The sequence below is a fragment of the Stenella coeruleoalba genome (assembly GCF_951394435.1).
Source record: "Stenella coeruleoalba genome assembly, chromosome: 12".
NCBI classification, from domain to species: Eukaryota; Metazoa; Chordata; class Mammalia; order Artiodactyla; family Delphinidae; genus Stenella; species Stenella coeruleoalba.
In genome coordinates this window covers 65,949,407-65,971,520 of record NC_137158.1, presented here as the reverse complement: position 1 = coordinate 65,971,520, position 22,114 = coordinate 65,949,407, and the positions used below count along the sequence as shown (strand labels likewise).

Genomic DNA, 22,114 nt, shown 5'->3' with positions numbered 1-22,114 from the left:
GGTGGCATGATTCTGCCTAACACAGTGGCTATCAATATGCCCAGCCAGTCCCAAGAGCAGAAACTCTGATGGGGGAACCCAACTTGGAAAAGTGTGGGAACACATTCTCCAGAAAGAGAAGAAAAGGGGAATGGACGTAGGTTAAGAGAAAGAGGCATTATATGGTGAATGAAGAGGAGGTTATTTTTCTGAGGAGGATTAAGGAACAGGTTGAAGGCTTGAGATGGTGGGAAAGACTTGGAAAAGTCACTGTGGAAGGTGGGAAAGCCTGCAACTAAAGAAAAAGCAACTGCTTCCCCAGGGCTTCCCTGAGTAAAGGCAGTTACCTGAGTAAGACGTGGGGTCTGAGGTCACGCCAATTAGCATGTACATGAAGATGGCACTAAACCCAGTGCCAAAAGAGCTGTCTAAATTTTTATTTCAAATTTTAGGACAAAACCAAACAATGACATAAGAATTAAAGTGTTTCTACCATCTCCTTTTTGTTATGCCATGTTTCTTCTTTTTCCTTGATTCCTATAAGAAACTTGACACTAATTAAGCTAGCATAAGAAGGTGGTAAAAAAAGAAGATGAATCATAGACCACACTGGAAATAAACCAAGAAATAAGAAAAACTGATCTCTGCCCCAAAGAACAACAATGGTGAAAAACTGCGCTAGCAAAGGGGCTATGTACTGAGAGTTTAAATATTTTTTAAAGGACAAAACATGGAGTCTGATAAGATGTACCAGCTGCTTCTCTTTTCTAAGACATTTGCCCAGGAGACAGCTACTAAAGCTTGAGTGTATTTCTCTCTTGCTGTGTCACAGGATGTTCCTCTCCCCTCCCCACCCCCTCCCTGCTCTCCTGCTGCATGTGTGTGTGTGTGTGTGTTTGGTTTCTCTCTTCCTGGTAAGAACTCAGCCCCCGCCTGTCTCCTGCTGTTGCTGCTGCTTGACTAGCTTGCTGCCTCTTGCCTCTCCTTTCTCTCTCTGCTTAGCACCTTGCCTTCTGGTAAGTATGAAAAACACTCCCCCAAGCCCTGTGAGATGATGTAGGGTGCGGTTTGTGGTGTTCAAAACTTGCAACTTTGAGACTGCCAGGGAACTGTTGAAGAACTTTCCATTGTTTTATTTACAATTAAAATGTGTTGCTCAGGAAGGGATGTGTGTGTGGTAATCTGTTGGGACTGCCAGGACAAGTGAAAAATTCTCTCTCAGAGGAGGCAAAAGATGGGCAATGAAGTTTATAGAAAATAAAACAGAAATAATCCCTTGCTGTAAAACTGATTGATATAGAAAGAGAATTTAAAAGTAACAGAGTTCTTTGTTTTTTTCCTCTTGTGGATTTGTCTTGAGGCTACTTTTAGGAATTGAGTTGTCCTGTGGTTTACAACAACTCAGTTATTCTGTTTTAAAGTAAATGTGGAGCATGAGTTTAAAGGAGATCCATGGACTTAATATTAAAAAAATCAATGATTATGGCCTCTGATGAATGAAGAATAAATCAAATACAAACAAAACGCTTGCATTTAGACTAACCACACTAAAATTCCTATGGACAATCAGTTTTAAATTCATTGCTTTAAAGTTTGGTTTACTTTAGATTTTATTTCATCCTCAGGAGGCTCCCTAACACTTTAAAACCCACATATGGATTTAAACCAATAAATGTTTACTGTTTTCAGTTTGATTTAAAAAGTATTCTCTTCCCTTGATTTCCAAAGACGAAGTGCTAAAGGCCAGGGCTCCTTTTAGAAGAGCTTAAAATAACTTCTGGCTGGACAGCAGGTGCCATGTGTCTTTCTCCAAGTTCAGGGGAAGCACAAGTTATATATAGATGTGTGTGCCCAACAAGCAGGGGTCAGGATAAAGAATTCCAGTGATGAAGACAATGAAGCTGTTTACTGCATCGTTTGATAATAAAGATGGTGAATTAAAATAAATGAGAGAAAAAAGTACTTCCTTCAAAGTTAATGAGTATTTGGTGAGGGCCACAGGTAGGTGGCAATGTCTGTACATTGAATTTTCTGTTGTTTGCATTCGAGCATTTGACATTGCCTGCCCTAAGAACCAGAGGAGGAAGCTGCATAGCACATGGAGCAGTATGTTTTCGTTTTCGCTTTCATGCCACCACAACAGCAAAACCTGTGTGTTATTAGGACCCTGTCGTAATTGTATGCTGCTAATTAGCAGCATCACCATTAAATATTATTTACAAATAAAGCGCACCATAACTTAAAGGTCTAAGCCAAAGGTACTGCAACACTAGAAATGGTGATAGCCAGAAACCCTCAGCCCATTCCTCACCCCCTATTTCCAAAGAGCCCATATTATACCTGGATTATTCCCCTAGTTCATTCCCTCCCTGCTTTTTAGACATTTCTATTTCTTAACAAGTATTGTTATCCTAGAGCTCCTTGACTGAGACAAGAAAGTTGCAATCTGTTTTTTTTCTAAAAGAAAGTCAGTTTTTATATCAGAACAAAAAGGTATAGAAACTCAAGGAATTGTTATTATGAGCATCACCATGTTTCCATACAAGTTCATTAGTTAATTTATACCTTTCCTCATTCTCTCTTATTCCAAAAATGAGGCTGGTTTGAACTTCAGAAAATAAAAAGTGTTTTTCTGATTGACAATTACATGTTGCTCATTTGGGAAAAGGAAAATACCAGACAAGCAAGTATCTCCTGTATCCAATATAATAATTCATTTATATTAATGGACTCATACTAATCAATATGGATTAAAATAGAGTTTAGAATGTTATCATTATGAATGATTTTAGTAAGGTCAATGGCTCTTGTATTCAATGTTTTAACTTTGGGGAAAAAGCACCAATTTAAATTTAAACGTTAAATGTATATATCTATGTATTTATAACGACTGTAAATCTACATAGAATTATATAAGAGAATGGTATCACAAACTGGCTATTCTAAGCAAAATGACAAATATGACCATGAAAAACGGTATCTTGAATTACTCTGTTAACATCAGTAATAGGAGATACTATCAGAATTTAAAGACCAAAACCAAAAATATGCTAATGGTAAGACTCGATTTGGAAAGATGCTTCTCACTGTTCCTACTCAACTAATTGCAATATTGACGGTTTGTGGAAGTACATTCATTCTATGTTAGAAACTGTAATTAGTAGGTGCCCATGTGGGAATAGCCTTACCATTTACCTGTAACTGGGTTAACCACATCAACGCTGGCTGTGCTTACCACCAGATACCACTCCCAGTATGGAGACCAATCAGTCTGTACAGCTGTCGGGGGAGCCACAGTCAACACCTGTGGGGGACAGTTCAGTATTGCCCAGTCAAAATGGCCTTGAGAAGCAAGATGATCAGGATTCCTCAACCCCACTCCTAGCACCTGAGGAGGAGGCAGGTGTGCAGCCTGAACGGGGAGCCCATGATATCTCTGAAGAACTGAACCGACAACTGGAAGACATCATTAACACGTACGGGTCTGCTGTCAGCACGGCAGGGAAAGAGGGTCCCACCACGGCCAAGGAGCAGCCTGAGAACGCAGCACCACCTGACAATGAGGACAGGGCCTGCGAGGAGGCCGCTGAAGAGACGGAGAGAGAACCTCCGGCCTCTGGAGAGCCGCCCACGTCCAAAGAGCCTGTCAGCAATAAAGAGCAAAAACTGGAGAAGAAAATTCTAAAAGGATTAGGCAAGTAGTTACATTCTAATGTATGACTTTTCTTTGAATTATTCCTAAAAAGGGGCACTTCCTCCAATCTTGCTAAGAGCCACATCTCATATCTGGATTTTACCACAATAGCTTCCTTCAGGATCACCAGTACCTTACTGTACTTATCCTCAGCCCCTTAGTAGTGTGTTCCATTACTACATATATAAAATATTTTTTAATTTAACAAAGCTCTTCAGAAATGTATTAATTATAGAATGTTGAAAATCTCAGAAAACAATTTTACTCTCATTAGTTCACTGGTTCAGCAAATATTTACTAATGCCTAGTCTTTATGAGGTACACAAAGATAAAAAAGTCTTTTGTTAAGGAGCTCTAGGTCTGGAGGGAAAAATAAACATGTACACTAATTGTTATATAGGATAAGTGCTACAACAGGCACAGGAAAATTGTTAGGAGAGCACGGAGGATTGGTAACACCAAAAATGGCTGTGAAAGAAGGATGAGAGAGTTAATTGTTTAGCTATAAGTGAGAGCATGTTACTGCACATAGGAGCGTCCCTCTGCTTGTCTTGGTGAATTTCACTGAAACACTCACTACAATTACCACCTCCTATGTGATACATTCCCTGACATGCCCAGGTAGTTAGCATCACCTTCCGTCGTCATGAAATTTTCTGCAGCAATCATTTGTTTATATACCTGCCTCCCAAGCTGGAGGGAGAATCTATTGAGACAGTGGTCCCATCTTATTCGTTTCTGGAAGACAGTGTGGGAGAGTAAAAGATCATGGGCACTGGAGTCAGACTCCAGTGGACAAGTTACGTGTAAACCCCAAAGTATGTCTATGCTGTCATAGGACCTCACTTTGGCGCGTGAAACCACTGCTGGCAATGCTTTCAAGAAGGGCTAAAGGACACATTCAGACAGCTACTTTACCTACTTAGCATAAAGATGAACCCAGATAACACCAAGTTCTAAAGTGCAAGATTAGAATCACTTTAGTGTTTTGGAACTCTGGGAAACAGAATAAAGTTGCTCTGTGTTACAGAGCTATTTTTTCTTCCCTATCCAAGGCATCTCAGAAATAACCTTTTACATTAGTCATTGTTAAACTTTCCGTAAGATAAAACAAAATCACATCGCAGAGGTGAATGATTTTAAGTATTCCAAACCAGGAAAGTTCTTTGGCTTTATCACTTTGAAACTACTTCTACATAGGAATTCCTATGTGTTATAATGGGGGGATAGGTATGAAGAAAGCAGGGGTGAAGTTAAACATGACCAATTTTGGTTTCTATTCTGTCTTCCATAAGTTATTTCAAAGTCTGTATTAACTGCATACTTACCAAATAATCAAAAAAATTCTTAAAGAAAGAAAAAATTTCACAACTAATTCTGCCACTTTCAATAAGTTACCAAAGTTCAACTGAATGTTTATCAGAACCAATGTTTGTGATCAGAGTGCCCAGGTGGGTCCACTCTAATTACATGTGTATAAGCTGCTGACACTTTCATGCTGTTCCTCTGAACACTATCAGTATATTCTTCTAAACATTGTACTATTTCAGCTCTATTATGGGTTAAAACAATTTTTTTAATTAATTGATTATTTTTGGCTGTGTTGGGTCTTCGTTTCTGTGCGAGGGCTTTCTCTAGTTGCGGCGAGCGGGGGCCACTCTTCATCGTGGTGCGCGGGCCTCTCACCATCGCAGCCTCTCTTGTTGCGGAGCACAGGCTCCAGACACGCAGGCTCAGTAGTTGTGGCTCACGGGCCCAGTTGCTCCGCAGCATGTGGGATCCTCCCAGACCAGGGCCCGAACCCATGTCCCCTGCATTGGCAGGCAGATTCTCAACCACTGCGCCACCAGGGAAGCCCAAAACAATATTTTTAAGCTAATTTAAATATTTTAAACATCATTTCAATTATCTGCAAGTGGTTTTCACAGGTTTCTTGGCTATTTTTCAATTAAATGATACTACACTATGGTCTAGACCAATGATTTCAAACTTACTGTGCATTGGAATCAAATGCAGAATTTGTCAAAAATGCTGTGGCTGAGCAGAGAGATTCAGAATTGGTAGGTCTGGACTGGGGCCAAGGCACCCTGGGTAATTTTGACACAAACAGATTGCGGAAGCAATGGTTCTGATGCTTCAGAAAGTTCTTCCTCCACCCATGTGGAGAAAATATAAAGTGCCGGCTGTGGTCTTCTTTTAGAAACTATTTGAAGCTTTTATAGAATATTAGTATGTCATTCAATCCATACCTGAAGATATATCTTTAGTCTTTGCTTACATATTTGATCAAAGATGAGTCTTTAATTATTGTATGTTTATCAGATAACATTTGCTTTATTGATACATTTGAGATACTGAAATGTTCTGACTCAATAACCCCAAATTTTCCAAAGTATATACTTTGGGATATTTGAGATTTCAGACCAAGCTTGTCTCCTAACTGCCAGAACTCTCTGACCTCTAATATATACAATAGTGAAAAATCTCCAATAGTGATGGGCACAGTTTACAACATTTCCTAAATTTATTGGACCAAAAACACCCATCTTTCACAGAACACCTCTGAATATTTGGGAAATGTCTCTACAACCCAAGCACTCAAGACTTGTTTTTCCTTTACAGGCTGCATATCCTCCCACAGTTAACATATTATACACTGGAGCAGCTGGGGGAACACTTTGAAATCTCTTTAGTTGGTGGAGTCACTTTCTCCTTGGCATTGACCAAAACGAAAAACAGATTCCACATGATACAGCACCATGACATGTCCTCTTAACATCTAAGTGTCCCCCTTCCTTCCCCCACCCCATCTTCCAGCTCACAAGTGTCTTATTAATCTCTTCTCTGTCAGCGTTACGTGGGCTGCACAAGTCCCACGTAGTAAGAAGCACAAAACAATGATAAAATGTAATATCCCTTCTGATATTTAGATTGATAACTGATTGAGTAGGAATTCATAGGTTTGAAGCATAAACCCACGAGAAAAACAAAGCTGATCCACAGGTCCATTCTGAGCTCAGAATCTATCTAGTCAACTCACTGATTTACTGAGAGGGAAATTAAAGCCTAGAGAGTTTTAAAGTCTGCCAAAAAAAAAATTATTCAACTAATTGATGTGGTTGTGAGATTAGTCATAAAGAAAGCAAGATGCAGACCTGAAGTCACTAATATTACAGGGCCAAAGATATATAAAAATAATTGATACGTTGGTTGAGGAGCATTTAATTGAGCTACAGTTCAGTTAATTGGTTTCATCTTTCCAGTGACAGGTGAGTTTCAGTTCTACCTTCTGAGTAGCATCTTGACTAGGACATTGATTTTCTAAAATCTTTTTGGCCATTGACTTACTCTGCCTTAGAATGGTCACCTTCCCAGGTAGTCTATTTTATAAGATTTTAGCTTGATTTTTTTTCTAGTTTCACTCTGAGAAGGAAATAAACTGTTGCTTTGATATAAATACTAAATTTTCTGGAAGAAATGGTAGAAAACCAGAAGAATTTAGGAGAGAGAGGAATCCACAGAGACTGAAGGGTCTATGAGTAGATTCATAGAGAAGCTCAAACTTAGGCCAGATCCTGAAAGGAAAGGAGGGTTTGGAGGAGTAAGTGAAGTAAGAGAAAAGAAAAATTTGTCTTGGGAAAAATGATGAGTACTTTCTTCTGACCCAAGTTGGGAATGGATGTATTTATTTCTTACTGCTTTTTCTGATATTATTCTTTTTTATTGTAAGGTTTTGCTTTATTTTGTTTTCCCTGGAATAATCTCATTATTAGGCTCAAAGTTGTTTTCTTTTTAAGAAAGTTTTCTTTACAGTTATAGCTAAGAAATTGCTAGCACCTTAAACACATAAAGCCGATTTTTCCTCTTGTGTCAGACACTGTCACCAAATGACCCCATTTCCTAAAATTGTAAATTATAGCCTTTCTTAGAAGATGGGTGGGTCTCTGTCTATCCCCCTCCTCAACATAATCCCACACAGCACTCTAGTCCAGTGAAACCAATGGAAGTTTACAAATTAAGCTCTCTGACGTTACAAAGTTACGTATTCCATACATGCTTGTCTCCAGTTTCTTGGATTTTTTTGTTGAAATCATTTTTGAAGGGCAGACTGATGCATCTGAATGTTAAACTTCTATACAAAATAAGAGAATATGAGAGCAGAAAGACACCTCAGTGAGTGTGACAATTAAAAAAAAACAAAAAACACCTGTTCTCATCATTAAAGAAAACAAAAGGGGGAGAAGATACTGAATGTGGAGAGAAAAAGAGGCCCACTGGACTCACTCAAGACACGATACGGTTTTCTACGTTGATACTCACACTGAGAGGTATGCTAAGCATACATTAAATGTCACAGGGGAGGGGAAGACCTGCCTTTCCTCTAGCTGATCACAGAGCTGTCTTCTGGACAGCGTTTACTTGACTTACATGATATTAGTGCACAGGTTGGCTTTGTTCTATTATTACCAAGAGTAACTAAACACTTGCCGTGGGCCAAACACTGTGTGGGGTCCTGGGCCGAATCTGGCCAACAGTGCAGGCTCTTGCCTTTAATGGATGATCCTCCAACGCAGGACAGCAGTCAGCATGTGAGCACAAACTGAAGACAAGGGTGAGGGGATGGCCTGACCAACACAAGTCTGTCCCTGCTGCTACAGAAATCACTCAAGGCCACGCCTGGTGGCGGCGGAGCGCAGAGCTTACCAGTTTAAAGGCAGCATTATGCCACAGGCCATATTGGATTGCTGGTGGGGCACCACTCACCCCCACCTTCTCCCCTGTCTCAGACTGTGTCTCTAATCTGAGCTGATTCACTGGGCAAATATAGATGAAACCAGCTGTTAGGAATGAGGTCACTTTCTTCAAAAAAGTTTCCTTTAATTTCTCTAGGTTTCCCTGGCATCAAAATTCCACATGGGAGTGGAGTGATTTAGAGCAAGTAGACAAACCTTGGATTCAAGCCTTGGCTCTGCCAGTACTGATTATGTAACTTTGGACTTCTCTGGGCTTTCGATTCTTAATCTATAAAATTAACCAGTTGTCTGGGTGCTCTTTGAAGTTCCTTCTAGACCTAAAATTCTTTGATGCCGTTAGAGTTATCAGTTTTAGCAAATGAAAATACAAGCTGCCCAGGGAACTTTGAATTTCAGATAAACAAACCATTATTTTTTACTACGAGTGTGTCCCATGTCCTGTATTTCATCTGGCAATCCTAATTCCATGATATATCTGCCTCTCCAGGATGAAAGCAAAAATTCCAGCAAAGGAGACATGGCTGTTCTTGGGGGAGAGGTTGTCAAAGTTGTTAATATTCTTAAGCAGATTTATATCAGGAAACTTGGGCTCCACTGTATGGTCTGACCTCCCAACCCTGATTAGAAAGGGTGGCCGTCACAGGTGGGTGAGGATGGGGATGCTGCTCCACCTTGGCCCTGCTGTTTGCAAAGATACATTCAGTGGTACCTACACGTAGGCCTCAGGGTCTGGCTCCTGCCTACAATGCTCAGCCCAGTGGGCACTGAAAGACAAGATTTCCAGGCATCACAGAAAGGCTAACCAGGCAGTGTGAGCTGAAGAGGACAAAAGGAAGAACAATGGGGAAAGCAAAGAAAGAATCTGAGGCTCACTGTCAAATAATCAGGAACAGATGAGTTTTTAAATGTAGCATAAACTCCAGCTGGAAACAAAATGAAACTGCCAACAGAGATTAAGGCCTGGGTGAGAGAAGGGAAGACCCAGGGAGGCTAAATCTGCAGCCAGAGAGACACAAAAAGGCCTATGAAAAAGGCCCTGCATGTCTTGGGTCCATTTTCTCTATATTTTGACTTTATTCCCCACTTGTTAGGAAATACAACCAGAGTCATTCCACCCAAACTTCATGGAGCAGCCTCATGCACAGAAACAAGAGAATTGGTTCCCCTCCCCCCCACAAAAGAGCAAAGAGGTACTAAAGGAACAAAACCAAAAACATGGGCAGCCTAAACTGTCATGTTTCTCTGCTTTGGGCTGGAATTTTAACAGCTCCATGTATTAATGCTGGCTGTTTCACAGTAGTCAGATATTTGGATAGGCTGGTTTGCTTCTTTTCTTAGATAATTAACATGGGGAAGTGGATGATTTATTCTTTCATAAAGTCAGTGTTTTTTATTCTTTTGAATATTTTCAGAATGTTCAAAATCCCTTGGAATATTTAGAACATGGGGGGAAGTAACAAGAATGGATTCTGGGGATGAAAATTTGGGGACTACCCTAATAGCAGACATTTATTGAGAATCTACCAGGAGCCTGACACTGTACCACACATTTTTACAAACTTCTCATCTAATCACTTATTCTGCAAAATAGGTATCATTCCTTCATACAGGGGAAAAAAAACAAAATTACATCTGCGGCTCAGACAAGTGAAGTGGCTTGGCCAAGGTTGGATAGCAGCTAACAAGCAGACAACCTGAGATTCTAACTCTTATCATTTGACATCAAGTTCAACACTTATTTTTTAAAATGTCTTTATGGTCTTTGTTTTCTTTTAAGGCAAAGAAGCCAATCTGCTAATGCAAAATCTGAACAAGTTGCAAACTCCTGAGGAAAAGCTTGATTTTTTATTCAAGAAGTATGCTGAATTGGTAAGTTCTTTGATTAGCCCTTTTTGTCAGAAAGATTCAAGCTCTGGTTAGAGCTGAGAAAAGGATGCTGTTAGTTTTTCAGGTATATCATTATAGCTGGTTACCTCAGACAAATCAAAGCCAGAATTCATAAAGGCAGAATTTTTAAAAAAGAAAGAAAGAAATAAAAAGAAACAGGAAAACTGAGGAATAACAGCAAAAGGAAGAAAGAGGATACAGTTGGAGTCTACTCCACCTTCAATTATGTGCATAATTTGGGAGATGGAAGAATCATAATTAAAAATTGTGAATATTTAAAAGTTCTTTTTGCCTTTGTAATAAAACAGAAATACACTAGAATAAAGGCAAACTTTCATCCGGTTCTTGTACACAGATTTTTTGAGGGGGTGGTCCCCTCAAGAAGGCAGAGGGTTAATCCCACCCCTCAGTTTGTGACACATTCTCATTTATTCTTGATGACTTTATTGATTGATTCATTCACTCATTCTCTTTGATCTACATTCTTCTCCTTGTCCCCCACGATGGCAAAGCATTTGACATGGATTGTTTTGTTTCCAGTTATAGGTCCTCCCATGCAGTCTCCCTCTCTATAAGGTAGGACCACTGGCAGGAAGGGAAGCCACTCCCAGACTTCAGAGAATCTGTGAAGTGGATGGTCTCCTCGCCAGTACTCTTATAATAGGCCAGTTGGAAGAAAGAGGAGGGTTTAGTGAAGCCAGCCCCCCTAGTTTCAGTGAACCCTCACAAAAACTGGCTAAAGGAGTGGCACCTGAGCTCCGTGCACCACCCCTGAGGTGTACGAGACCCACTGAGGAGATGTGGTGTCCTCTCAAGTGAGGCTGGGCAGTGTACCTCTCTCTCATTTCTGCTTCTTTCCCTCATTTCTTTTCCACTTTCTTATTTCTTTTGGAGAAGCAGTGACAGGAAAATGAAACTTAAGCCCCTACACACAACAAAACAATTCCTCCAGGCAGTAGATTGAACTGCCCCTGAAGGCAGATTTACCTTACAGCAAAGAAGCTTAAAGAGTAAGTGCCTCTCACTTGTATGGGCCCCTCTGAGGCCCTGAACATAATTCTCTTTTTTAAGTTTTTTCCTTTTTTTTTTTTAAAGAAGGTCTCCAAAACTGAGACCCACAAACCCCTCAGGTCTCTGGCTGCATCTTATCCCTATTGATGGAGTAGAGTTTAGTGAGTGACTTGTTTTCCTTCTTTTTTTACTCTAATTTTAGCACTGTGATCCCTATTTATTCTTTCCTTTCTTCCTTGTACCTCGATGCGTCCTGTTATGCTGAATTGTCACGCAACAGACCCAGAGAAATTCTGAAACCCTGAATGACTAGTGATTGCTTAACTCTACCAACAATACTTTTATTTTTTAATCACATAAACCACATCACAATAATATAAGGAAAATGCTGAATATACAAGTAAAAATATCTCTAATCCTACAATCTAAAACACAATCGTTGATTTATCTGTCTTCCTTTCCAGTTCTGCCATACATTCAGAGATACCTTTTGTATAACTACCATCATAAGGTGCATATAATTTAGTATCTGTTTTTTTGGCTCATATGACAGACATTTTCCCATGTACTTTGTAGTCTTCATAATTATATTTTGTCAAAGCTATGTAATTTTCCATTAATTGACTTTATCTACTGGTTCTCTAATTTGGGGACATTTAGACTCCTTCCAGTGTTTGTTTTACCAAACATTCATGCAGTGAACATCATCATGCATGAGATCTGTTCGTTCTCTTTTATGATCCCAGGAAAAAGTTTCAGAATTGGGATTACTAAATCAAGCAGTATAAATGCTTTTTTTAATGGCCATATTGTTTTCCAAAAGAATGGCAGAAATTTATAAACCAAGTATTAGTGTATCAATTTTATTGCAACTTGTTTAACATTGGCTGTTAACCACTCATGAGCAATTTCAGTGCCATAAAATGGTGTCAAATTTAATATTTTTCCCAAAAATCTGGCCCCATCCTCACCTGTCCGTCCTTGCTCTTTTCAATAATTACTACATTGATTTCCCTTTGCCCTTCAATTTACTCACTCATACCAAGGCCATTCATATTTAGTTCCTAGTGCCATGTTCCATACCTGGATGAACCGGGCATCTTTCTAGACTACTACTCTTTATGGTGCTGTAGCCCCACAGCAGATTATCGGGAAAAAACCACTTACCCAGTCTTTCCAAGATTTTCTTCATGAGCCAGGGCTGTTCACCCTGGTCTCCAGGAACTCCCCAAGCCCACTCACTCTCCTAGCCAAGAAGTCAACCCCACAGAAGTTATTTTTCCAGAAATTCTACTCAATTCAAGTCTTACTATACTTTGGCATTTGTATCATACCCTATAATAAACTGTTAAACTCAAAATATCATTCTAGAAAAAATGAATAGGAGAAAATTGACCCCCAAACACCATCACATATCCTTTTCAGAAAGGAAAAATTATGAAGAATTTCAATCTTTTACTTGGACACTTAAAAGCTATTTTCCCTGCTCACTGATTCAGATATTAATACGGAGAGTGTCTGAAATACAAGTGTTAACATAGAATAAATCATTAAATTCAAGGCTGTGAATCAAACTGTCACCCTAGCTCACTCATCCTTACAGATTCTAAATCCTGTAATATCATCAACTATTGTATTTACTAATAAATAAGGATAAGTTCATTAATAAATAAGGACACCTCATGACTAAATTAAGAAATGACCTGGAAGAAATATTTTTTGCAAATTTCCTCCATTTAAAAGTAGTTACAACGTTACTACTTGGCATTAATTTTACTTTTTTAACTTAATAGTAAAAAAAAGAGAGAACAAGAGAAATTCCAGATAAAAATCTTATATGCCTGTTAGAATTGCACAGAAGACACATGTCTAAGGGTATTATTAAATCACAAGGCCAGCATTTGACTGAAGTTGACCCAGCTGCAATACGTTTGCTTTCATTCATTAAGAAACCCCATATGCATTCACATAAATCTGAAGTATGGAACAAAATTAGCCACACTCTAAAAAAAATCGTCAGCAAGTTAAGGGGTTCTATTTAGAGCAAAGCAAGACAGACCTAGCTATATTTCAGATGTGTATGATCCTGCCTTAAAACTGGAACATTTAAATGGCCAGTGAGGTATAGCACAAATCCTCTCTTGCAACTTATGAAACACATGCAAGGTATCCTCCTCCTGATGCTCAGATAAATCCACACATAGGGCAGTGTTCCCCCAAACAGGGGAAGTTTTGCCAACCGTGGGCCAGTAGGCAATGTCTCTGGAGATACTCTGGATGTCACAGTTCGGGGTGCCACTGGCATCCGGTGGGTAGGGGCCGGGGATGCGGCTAAACAGCCTACAATGCAGGGGACAGCCTCCACAGCAAAGGATGATCTGTCCCCAAATGTCAACAGTGCTAAGGTTGAGAAACCCTGACAAATGGTTTAATCTTCCAAAGGTAAAGTCTGAACCAAAATGGCAATAACAATAATAACAACATATAAATGTCAAGAAAGGACAATAGGTCATATAAAGTATGAACACAAGTATGAGAAGTTTCACCCCTGTCTAATAACTATGGTGCAACATGAGGTTAGCACGAGAAATATATAATAAAATATAATTGGTTTTCCAACTGAACCTCAAGAAGGATACCAATTTCAATCGATATTTATAGTAATACGGACTTAGTTTTTCCTGATGCTAATTCTCACTAATAAGTAAAAAATGTCCTGAAGTATGAAGATAGAACATCATTATGAATAGCCCCAGCTTAATCTGGCAAGGGTTTATCATGGACATTTCAGGCTGATGGGAGGGAGGGAGGAAAGGATTAAAATAAGATGTAAACTGAAGAAAGTGTGACAGTCCTGTTCATCTAGTTCAGAAAGAACAAATGCTTTTTCAAGACAGGGTAAGTGAGACATGTATCAGGGCTCACGCTGTGTGTGTATCCATTTGCATCTGGCTCTGCGAGGTACCAGGAGCACCTGGGGTCCAGAAGCACCCAGAGGCTCCCAGGCCTTTTCCTCTTCATTAGCCAAGAAGGTCATTATTAGGATGAGTACCCTCCTGGCCTATGCACCATTCAGGTTCTAAGGGAACTAAGTGCAGCAGAGGAAATGGGTCTGGAAAAAGGCTCCAGCTTGCTCGTGGCCACACTGATCATCAATCTGGGATCCACACTCCTACTACGCTAGTCTCTGGAGGCTGAACCCCCAACTCCCCCCATTCCAACAAGATTTCCATAAAAATGTGTTGCCAAATTTACCAGACAAAAATACAGAACGCCCAGTTAACTTTGCATTTCAGGTAAACCAACATTTTTTTTTTAAGTAGAAGTACCTTCCATGCAATACTTTGGATATACTTTTACTAAAAACTTATTCACTATTTATTTGAAATTCAGATTTAACTGGGTGTCCTACATCTTACCTGGCAGCCCTACCTCAGAACTTTAGCATCCCGAGATGGAAAGCCCAGGGGTTCATTGGTTTCATTCTCCATGCCGCCCTTGATTTCGATACTTTAGCTGTGGCTGCTGGAGAAGTGAGAGAAGAGGCCCCACCTGTGCTCAGCAGATACAAGTGTCATGGTTTATTCACCACAAGTACAGAGGGTGAGGGAGATGGGCAGGGAGCAAGGCTTGTTAAGCACACCTGCCATGTGTGCTGTTGGGTTGTGCAGTGGCTATTTCTGAAACTTTGGTGACAGATCATCAATCCTTAAGTAGTCGAGGGGTACATTCTCCGCTCCCCCTTTCTCATAACCACAGACTTCATCTTCTGTCTGCTAGGAAGCTGCTTTTCACTTTCCTTTTAAAAATAGTTACTAAAGCTTGTCTTGAGAAAGAATTGTGAAAACTAAATGTAAACCAAGCAGACACACCACTGACTATCCTCCTAACGCAAGGCATTATCATGAATTCTGAGACATGCTTCTATACTGACTGACTTCATTAGACTCAAGAAAGATAAAACTGTTTCTAGACCACCAAGAAGATCAAAGCAAAAGAGATCAATAATAAGAATGATGAAGGAACAAAACCCATAAATGTTATGCTCTTAAAACCATATCTACAAGTACTGCCAACTTAACATTTATGAAGTTCTTTTGATTCCAGAGGGACAGTGATAATAGCAAAACATTTTCCAAACAACCATACAGCCGTCTTTAGGCGTTTCCTCTTTGGGTCGTTTTCTATCAACTCAACAGAGATCCCTGCCGTTTTCTTTCACATTTGCATCCCCACATCCAGCTGGATGAGCATCGCTCTGAGCAAAGGAAGTTAAAACTCCTACAGAAGAAACAGGCACAGATCCAAAAAGAAAAGGACCAGTTACAAGGTGAACACAGCAAAGCTATCCTTGCACGAAGCAAACTGGAGGGTCTGTGCCGGGAGCTGCAGAGACACAACAAGACACTGAAGGTATGTGTCACCGAGGCCCCACATAACACACCTTGTTGCATGCTCTGTAGGCACAAGCTTCTGCTACTTACGGTAAGGGTGTGAGTTTTAGAATCAGAGAGAATTGGGTTCAAATACTAGCCCTGCCACTTGCTCACCTGTAACTTGCAATAAATTATTTTACCTCCCAAGCCTGTTACCTCATCCATAAAATGAAGATTATACCAACTTTGCTGCGTGGTCAGGGAAAAATTAAATGAGGCCACACATGTAAGGTGCTCACATAGTACCTGATGTGGAGCAGACCTTTAGTAAAATGTGTGCCATTCCTCTTCCTTATGTTGAGTTTGTTTTGTTTTGTTTTTTAAGGTAGGCCTTAGTTCTACTCTTTAAAATACAAATTTATAAAAATTCAACATTTTTTGTACAATAATGAAATCTGCATGACATGAAATAAATTGACACAAAGCTAACTGACAGAATAAGGCAAGATTCAGAGCTAAAATGTCAATAGTCACCGGAAAAAAGAAGCTACTCGAAAAAACAGTGAAGCTCTTCAAGCTTAATTATTCAATCTAAAAATAATAGACTGATCACTTCAGTCAGTCTGCATGGGTTTCATTAATTACAGCGTAAGCCTCTAGCAGTGTGGTTAATTTGATTACACACAGACACTAGCTCCATCCAGTGAAGCAAGATGCAGGGCTCTCCAAGATAATACTGCATGTATCCACAATCCCCTTTCCAGCTGAAGATCCTAAAGCTTTTGACAAACAAGAATTAATTAGATAGCAATATTCTTGTGAGATAGTTATTATTACACGTGTTTAAAAGAAGATACTTTAAGAAACAGAGAGATTAAGATCATCGCTAAGTTTTTACAATGGAGTTAGGAAGAAAAATGGAAGAGGATAATGGCTCCTCATATCCCAAAACTGTTTTCCGATATCTGGGAAATGAGAGGCCAGTGTGATGAACTCTAACTCTCAAATTACGAGTTGTAGGAGATGGGCTTCTGACATCTCTTTAATCATTGCACTGGGACAATCGAAACCCAGGTTATATGGGAATGGGGTCATCATCCTCAACTTCAGATATGTAATCAAGTAATAGCACTCTGTGCTTACATAAATCTCCTGGCTTTCAGTAGCGTTGTATAGTAAGGAGATAAAAGTTAAATTTCCTTTAATGATGTGGATGGAATCATGTGGCTTGATCTCTTTGGACAGCATTCAAAGACAGAATGACGCAAGTGGCAGGAGATCCTGTAGCTATACCCACACACCCTCAGTAATGGCTTCCAGTTATGGAAATGGAATTAATTAGCATTATTATGCCAGGACTTGTGCTGAGTGCTTTTACATACACATTAGGTGTAATGTTCCATAAGTAACAATTAGCTCTAGATCATTTATGTCTTTACCGAATTTTTGTCTTGTTGCTCTATCAATTGCTGAGGGATGGGTGTAAAAAATCTCCTACTATAATTGTGAAATTGCCTACTTCTTTCTTTTAATTACATCAATTTTTGACTATAGGAATCTTCTAGTTCAAGCTATTCATATGTCTATATGTAAATTAATAATTTATTGATTCATTAAATAAACATATACTGAATACCCATGGATTGTGTCCCAGGCACAGCACTGGTTCTAAGATGCACAGTGATGCTTGAAAAGTTTTCTTAGTTATTTCAGATTTTGTCCCTCAATTTTCTTTGCATTATTAATTTTCACTTTGAATTTTCTGCATGATAAAGAAAATTTTATCTCAGACATTGTCCAAATGATTGCATTTTCTTTACCAGTGGACTCAAATTTTATGACTGCAGTACATTTATTTTTCTCTCATTGAAAAACAATGTAATGTAAAATGCAAGACGCCATTCTGCGGGCCAGGATTGGGTGCTATGATGGTTTGACATGTGTTTACTGCCATATTAACTGCCATACCTTCTTTCTCTAGCCAGTGGCCAGTGAAAAACTCAGACTTGCTGGGTAGCATGGGGTGGTCCTTTCATTTACTCATTCATTCATGGATGGAATAGTTATAAATGCAAATGACATTCAGATCATGGAGTATAATTCTACGACTAGGAGGTTGTTGGCTTCTAAACTAATCGGGAACAATAAGGAGACAATCACTATCACATGTATATTCAACTGCTCTTAAAAGACGCCAAAATCACTTTTAGTGAAATACATATAGTAAGTGTTAGCATTCAAAGTTCAGGGAAATAACATCTCCGATAGTTAATTTCTTCAGATTAGGAAGTGTAGATTTCTTCTACAATATCCCTAAGAAATTTCCACTCAATAAATGTTTATACTATGAATAAATTATGATTCTGATATCAGGAGTCATATTAGAGTTAGAAAATATGCAAATATTGTAGAAGAAAGGGGATACGTAATGATAAATTAAAATATTTCCAGAGCATGTATTTTCAGCATCAACTTTTATTTTGATCACATTATTCTACTGTAATAATAAAGATTTGCACAATTACTTCTGTTTCAATCGGGATTTCTTTTTAAAAATCCTGTTACACAATTTGATCATGGTAGGCAACTAAATGCAGTATAATTTTACTTGCCAACAATGAAGCAAGCTTTCATAATAACAATTAATCAGAACTAAAGGAATACTAAAATGTCTGTAACACTTGTCAGCAGTGTCTCTATCTTCGGTATGATGTAGCAAGATTAAGCCCTTTTATTTTAAAAGAATGAGAGGAATAAGTACAACACAAATAATTCTCAATATAGATATGGGGAAAATTTGGGTACATTGTCAGCAGTTAGCAATGAAGGGGGACTTCTGATTTAGGAGAAAAGAGAACAGCAATGATATAAAAGTTAATTTTCAATTCTTAAATGTTAACAAAGTAGAAGAGGAGAATATTAGATATTTCATTTTAGAGTTAAAGAAGATTTGAAACATAATATTGCTTTCAAATTCAAAATTTACACTGAACATTTCCATTACCCTATGAGACACAATGGATGATTGCTCCTTCAAAAAATATCCAGCATAGGGGACTTCCCTGGTGGCACAGTGGTTAGGAGTCCGCCTGACAATGCAGGGGGCATGGGTTGCGCTCTGGTCTGGGAGGATGCCACATGCCGTGGAGCAAGTAAGCCCGTGTGCCAGAACTACTGAGCCTACTGAGCTCTGGAGGCCGCGAGCCACACTACTGAAGCCTGCGTGCCTGGAGCCTGTGCTCCGCAACAAGGGAGGCCACCACAAAGCCCGTGCACCGCAACGAAAAGTGGCCCCCGCTCGCCGCAACTAGAGGGAGACCACGTGCAGCCACAGGGAGCCAACACAGCCAAAAATAAATACATAAATTTATATAGATAAAAAAATATGCAGCATATTTTCTAAGATTTCCTTTTACATTCTTGAATTGCTGTAATTCATCTATGGTTATCTTAGTTTCCTTTTCAAGCTTTTTGATGAAAGTTTTTTTTTTTTTAACTAAAAAAAATTTATACTGTGATCACTTATATTTAAAAAACTTGGGCAATACAATCATGTGATTAATATGCCATCATTTTTATAGAGGCATAAGATCTATTGTTCTTCTTTCTATACCAAACCAAAGGAACACATGATATGTCCCATCAATCAGTAAAACCAAGTGGCCTTTTTTTTTTTTTTTTTTTTTTCCAAGTGGCCTTTTTTTCCAGGCTACAGCCAAGAGATCAGAACCTTAGGGCTGCATGTCTGTTAGAAATCCCTGCAGTTTATTCACTCAACAGGGGACCCGTTGTCTTTAATAAAACAAGCCTACTCATCACCAACTATCAAATTCAAGGCCCTTGCTGCACCTGCTCTGAGTGACCGTGTATTCACAGCTAAAACCTTTGCTCAAGCATTTATTTTGGGGCTGAGCAATGTTACCTCTAGAGAGCTGAGGAAAAAACATCCTTCTTACCCTGCACACTAATCTCCTTTCATTGACCAAACCCTGAGTTCTGTAAACCCTGGTGCGTGTAAACCAGCATAACAAGAGTTTGCTTTCTATCCACAGGAGGAAACCCTTCAGAGGGCACGTGAGGAAGAAGAGAAAAGGAAGGAGATCACAAGTCATTTCCAGAGCACACTCACAGATATCCAGGCCCAGATCGAGCAGCAGAGTGAGCGAAATATGAAGCTCTGTCAGGAGAACACTGAGCTCGCAGAGAAACTAAAAAGCATCATTGATCAGTATGAGCTCAGAGAGGAGGTGAGAACCACATCAAACAACTTAGAAGCACTGCAATAAAACCGGATCTGGGTTGTGAAGGTGGGGAACTTGGTTAATGACAAAGTTATGGCCAGCCCTCTCGACTGATTAATATTTAGGATTGGATTTCTTTTACTAGCCAAAATAAAAACAGACGGTATTACAAAGTACCTGGCTGAAAGTCATACAGGACTTCTTCAAAACTGGAATCACTGCAAAGGTAACAAATAGAAAGTGGTGGGCCGTGAACACAGTTATTCTTGAAAATAGTATTTCTCAGCCTTTTTGAAACTCTCTCTACAGAACCAAGAAATACCTCACACACTCCCTCTTAAGAATTACTATGTCACCTAAATTAAAAGTCTGCATTGTATATACCCCACAATCAAATAACATATAAAATATTACTATATAGTAATTATAGTAATAATGGCATTATTATTTATGCTTAGCTTGTGCCAGGCAATGTGCTAAGTATTATACTTTACATACAATATGTCATGTAATTGTCTCAACAATCTTATGCACCAGATGATAACATATTATCCACATTTTATAGATGGGAAGCAGAGGCTACGAGATTCAATCACTTATCCATAGACACAAAAGCCAAAGAGTTTTGTTGTCAATGGTTTACATTAGGGGGACTATAAGGATCTTTTATTATTCCAAAATTAAACTTTAATATTCAATATGTTTTTAAGACTCCAGATGCCCCCTCAGGATTTTGATATATCATATCCCTTTTCCCATCCCACCCAAATTTTAAATATCTGCCTTAAAATGTAATATAACATAGTCAAAGTAGCCCTGTTGGCAACATGCTAAGGTTTTATCAAGAAAAAACCTGAGCCAATAGAAGGTGGTAATAGCAGTTAGGTAAATCAAGAAACTCCTCACAGTAAGCCATAAGGCCATGCTACCGTCTTATCTTGTCACGAAGACCAATCCTGCTCCGAAGTGGAGGTCCAGGAGAAAACAAAAGGCAAGGAGCTAAAAAGAAAATGTCCATACTCTTCAGAGAGATCTCATATGGGAATGGCCTGGTAGACTAGTTGTATATTCCAAGGATTGGTTCTAGGTAAGGCCCAAGGATGGAATTCCACATGTCCTCTTGCCAGTGGGACCTCCTAATGACCAAGAAATTCTCCACACTGAGGTAGAGTTGGAAGTTTCTCTTCACCAAGGTAGTCAAGAGGTCAAAAGGCATGGAGGAGGCAGCAGCACATCTGCGTGTCAATTCACCTGTGACCCTCAGCCTCGTCTTGCCCACCAGAGAAACAGAGCTGATGTCAGGGGTTCCTGTTTCAGTCCCAGACCCAAGGCCACAGGCTGTTACCTCAGGGCTTCCTCACCACCCTTTGAGGCAAGCATGTAGAGGAGAATTCACCATGATAAAGTGAATTAATGTTGTGATTAAAAGTGGTTTTATATTCACAGAAAGCACCAAAATACCAAGTGATAGTGCTGTAGCCCTTGCAACATACATCATTGTCTGTGCTGCCTAGCATACTTACTAGCGCCATATCTAATAGTTACCAAATTTAGAAAAATACTGTTCGGACCTTTTGGAGTTAGCACTGCTGAACTCTGGCACCTCCACCTTTTGCAGCCACTTTTGTGTAGTGCAAAATGCAGGGGACTCCACCAATTTATGACTTTCATATAAAACCATAAGCGATGCCAATGCATTTATTCTCCTCTTTTTTTTTAAAATCTTAAAACCCAGCGAACACGTGTTTATGTCAACATTACTTTTTTTTTTACATTGTTTTCAGCACCAATAATAAGTCAAGCTTAATAATGTGCACTTTCTTTTTCTTAGCACCTGGACAAAATATTTAAACACAGAGAACTGCAGCAGAAGCTGGTGGATGCAAAACTCGAGCAGGCGCAAGAAATGATGAAGGAAGCAGAGGAGCAACACAAACGTGAAAAGGAATATGTACTTATCACCTGAGTCTGTGTGCTTGTCTGGTCTGCCTTGGGGTCAGAGAACCCCTGAGAATGTTGTTTTTGACAACAGTCATAGAGCACTAGACTGATGGAGAAAGAGCCTAAGCTTCCCTGGAGAATGAAATTGGCTAGCCCAGTAGGAAACACTGTACTACACTGTTTTTTACCTAAAACAGTCATGCATCCATTCACCAAACCTTTTTCAAACAC

At 39.3% G+C, this 22,114-nt stretch overlaps 1 protein-coding gene across 1 annotated transcript in view; it reads left to right on the top strand.

Annotated features, from left to right (window-relative positions):
• The first annotated feature begins 946 nt into the window (after positions 1 to 946).
• Positions 947 to 22,114, top strand: part of TXLNB (taxilin beta) — a 36,995-nt gene continuing 15,827 nt past the window's right edge. The window contains exons 1-6 of the mRNA XM_079939432.1: positions 947 to 995; positions 3,221 to 3,673; positions 10,205 to 10,296; positions 15,568 to 15,738; positions 19,754 to 19,948; positions 21,774 to 21,893. Of these exons, the coding sequence (XP_079795558.1) occupies positions 3,235 to 3,673; positions 10,205 to 10,296; positions 15,568 to 15,738; positions 19,754 to 19,948; positions 21,774 to 21,893 (1,017 nt within the window). The 5' untranslated portion in view covers positions 947 to 995; positions 3,221 to 3,234. The remainder of the gene's footprint in view (positions 996 to 3,220; positions 3,674 to 10,204; positions 10,297 to 15,567; positions 15,739 to 19,753; positions 19,949 to 21,773; positions 21,894 to 22,114) is intronic.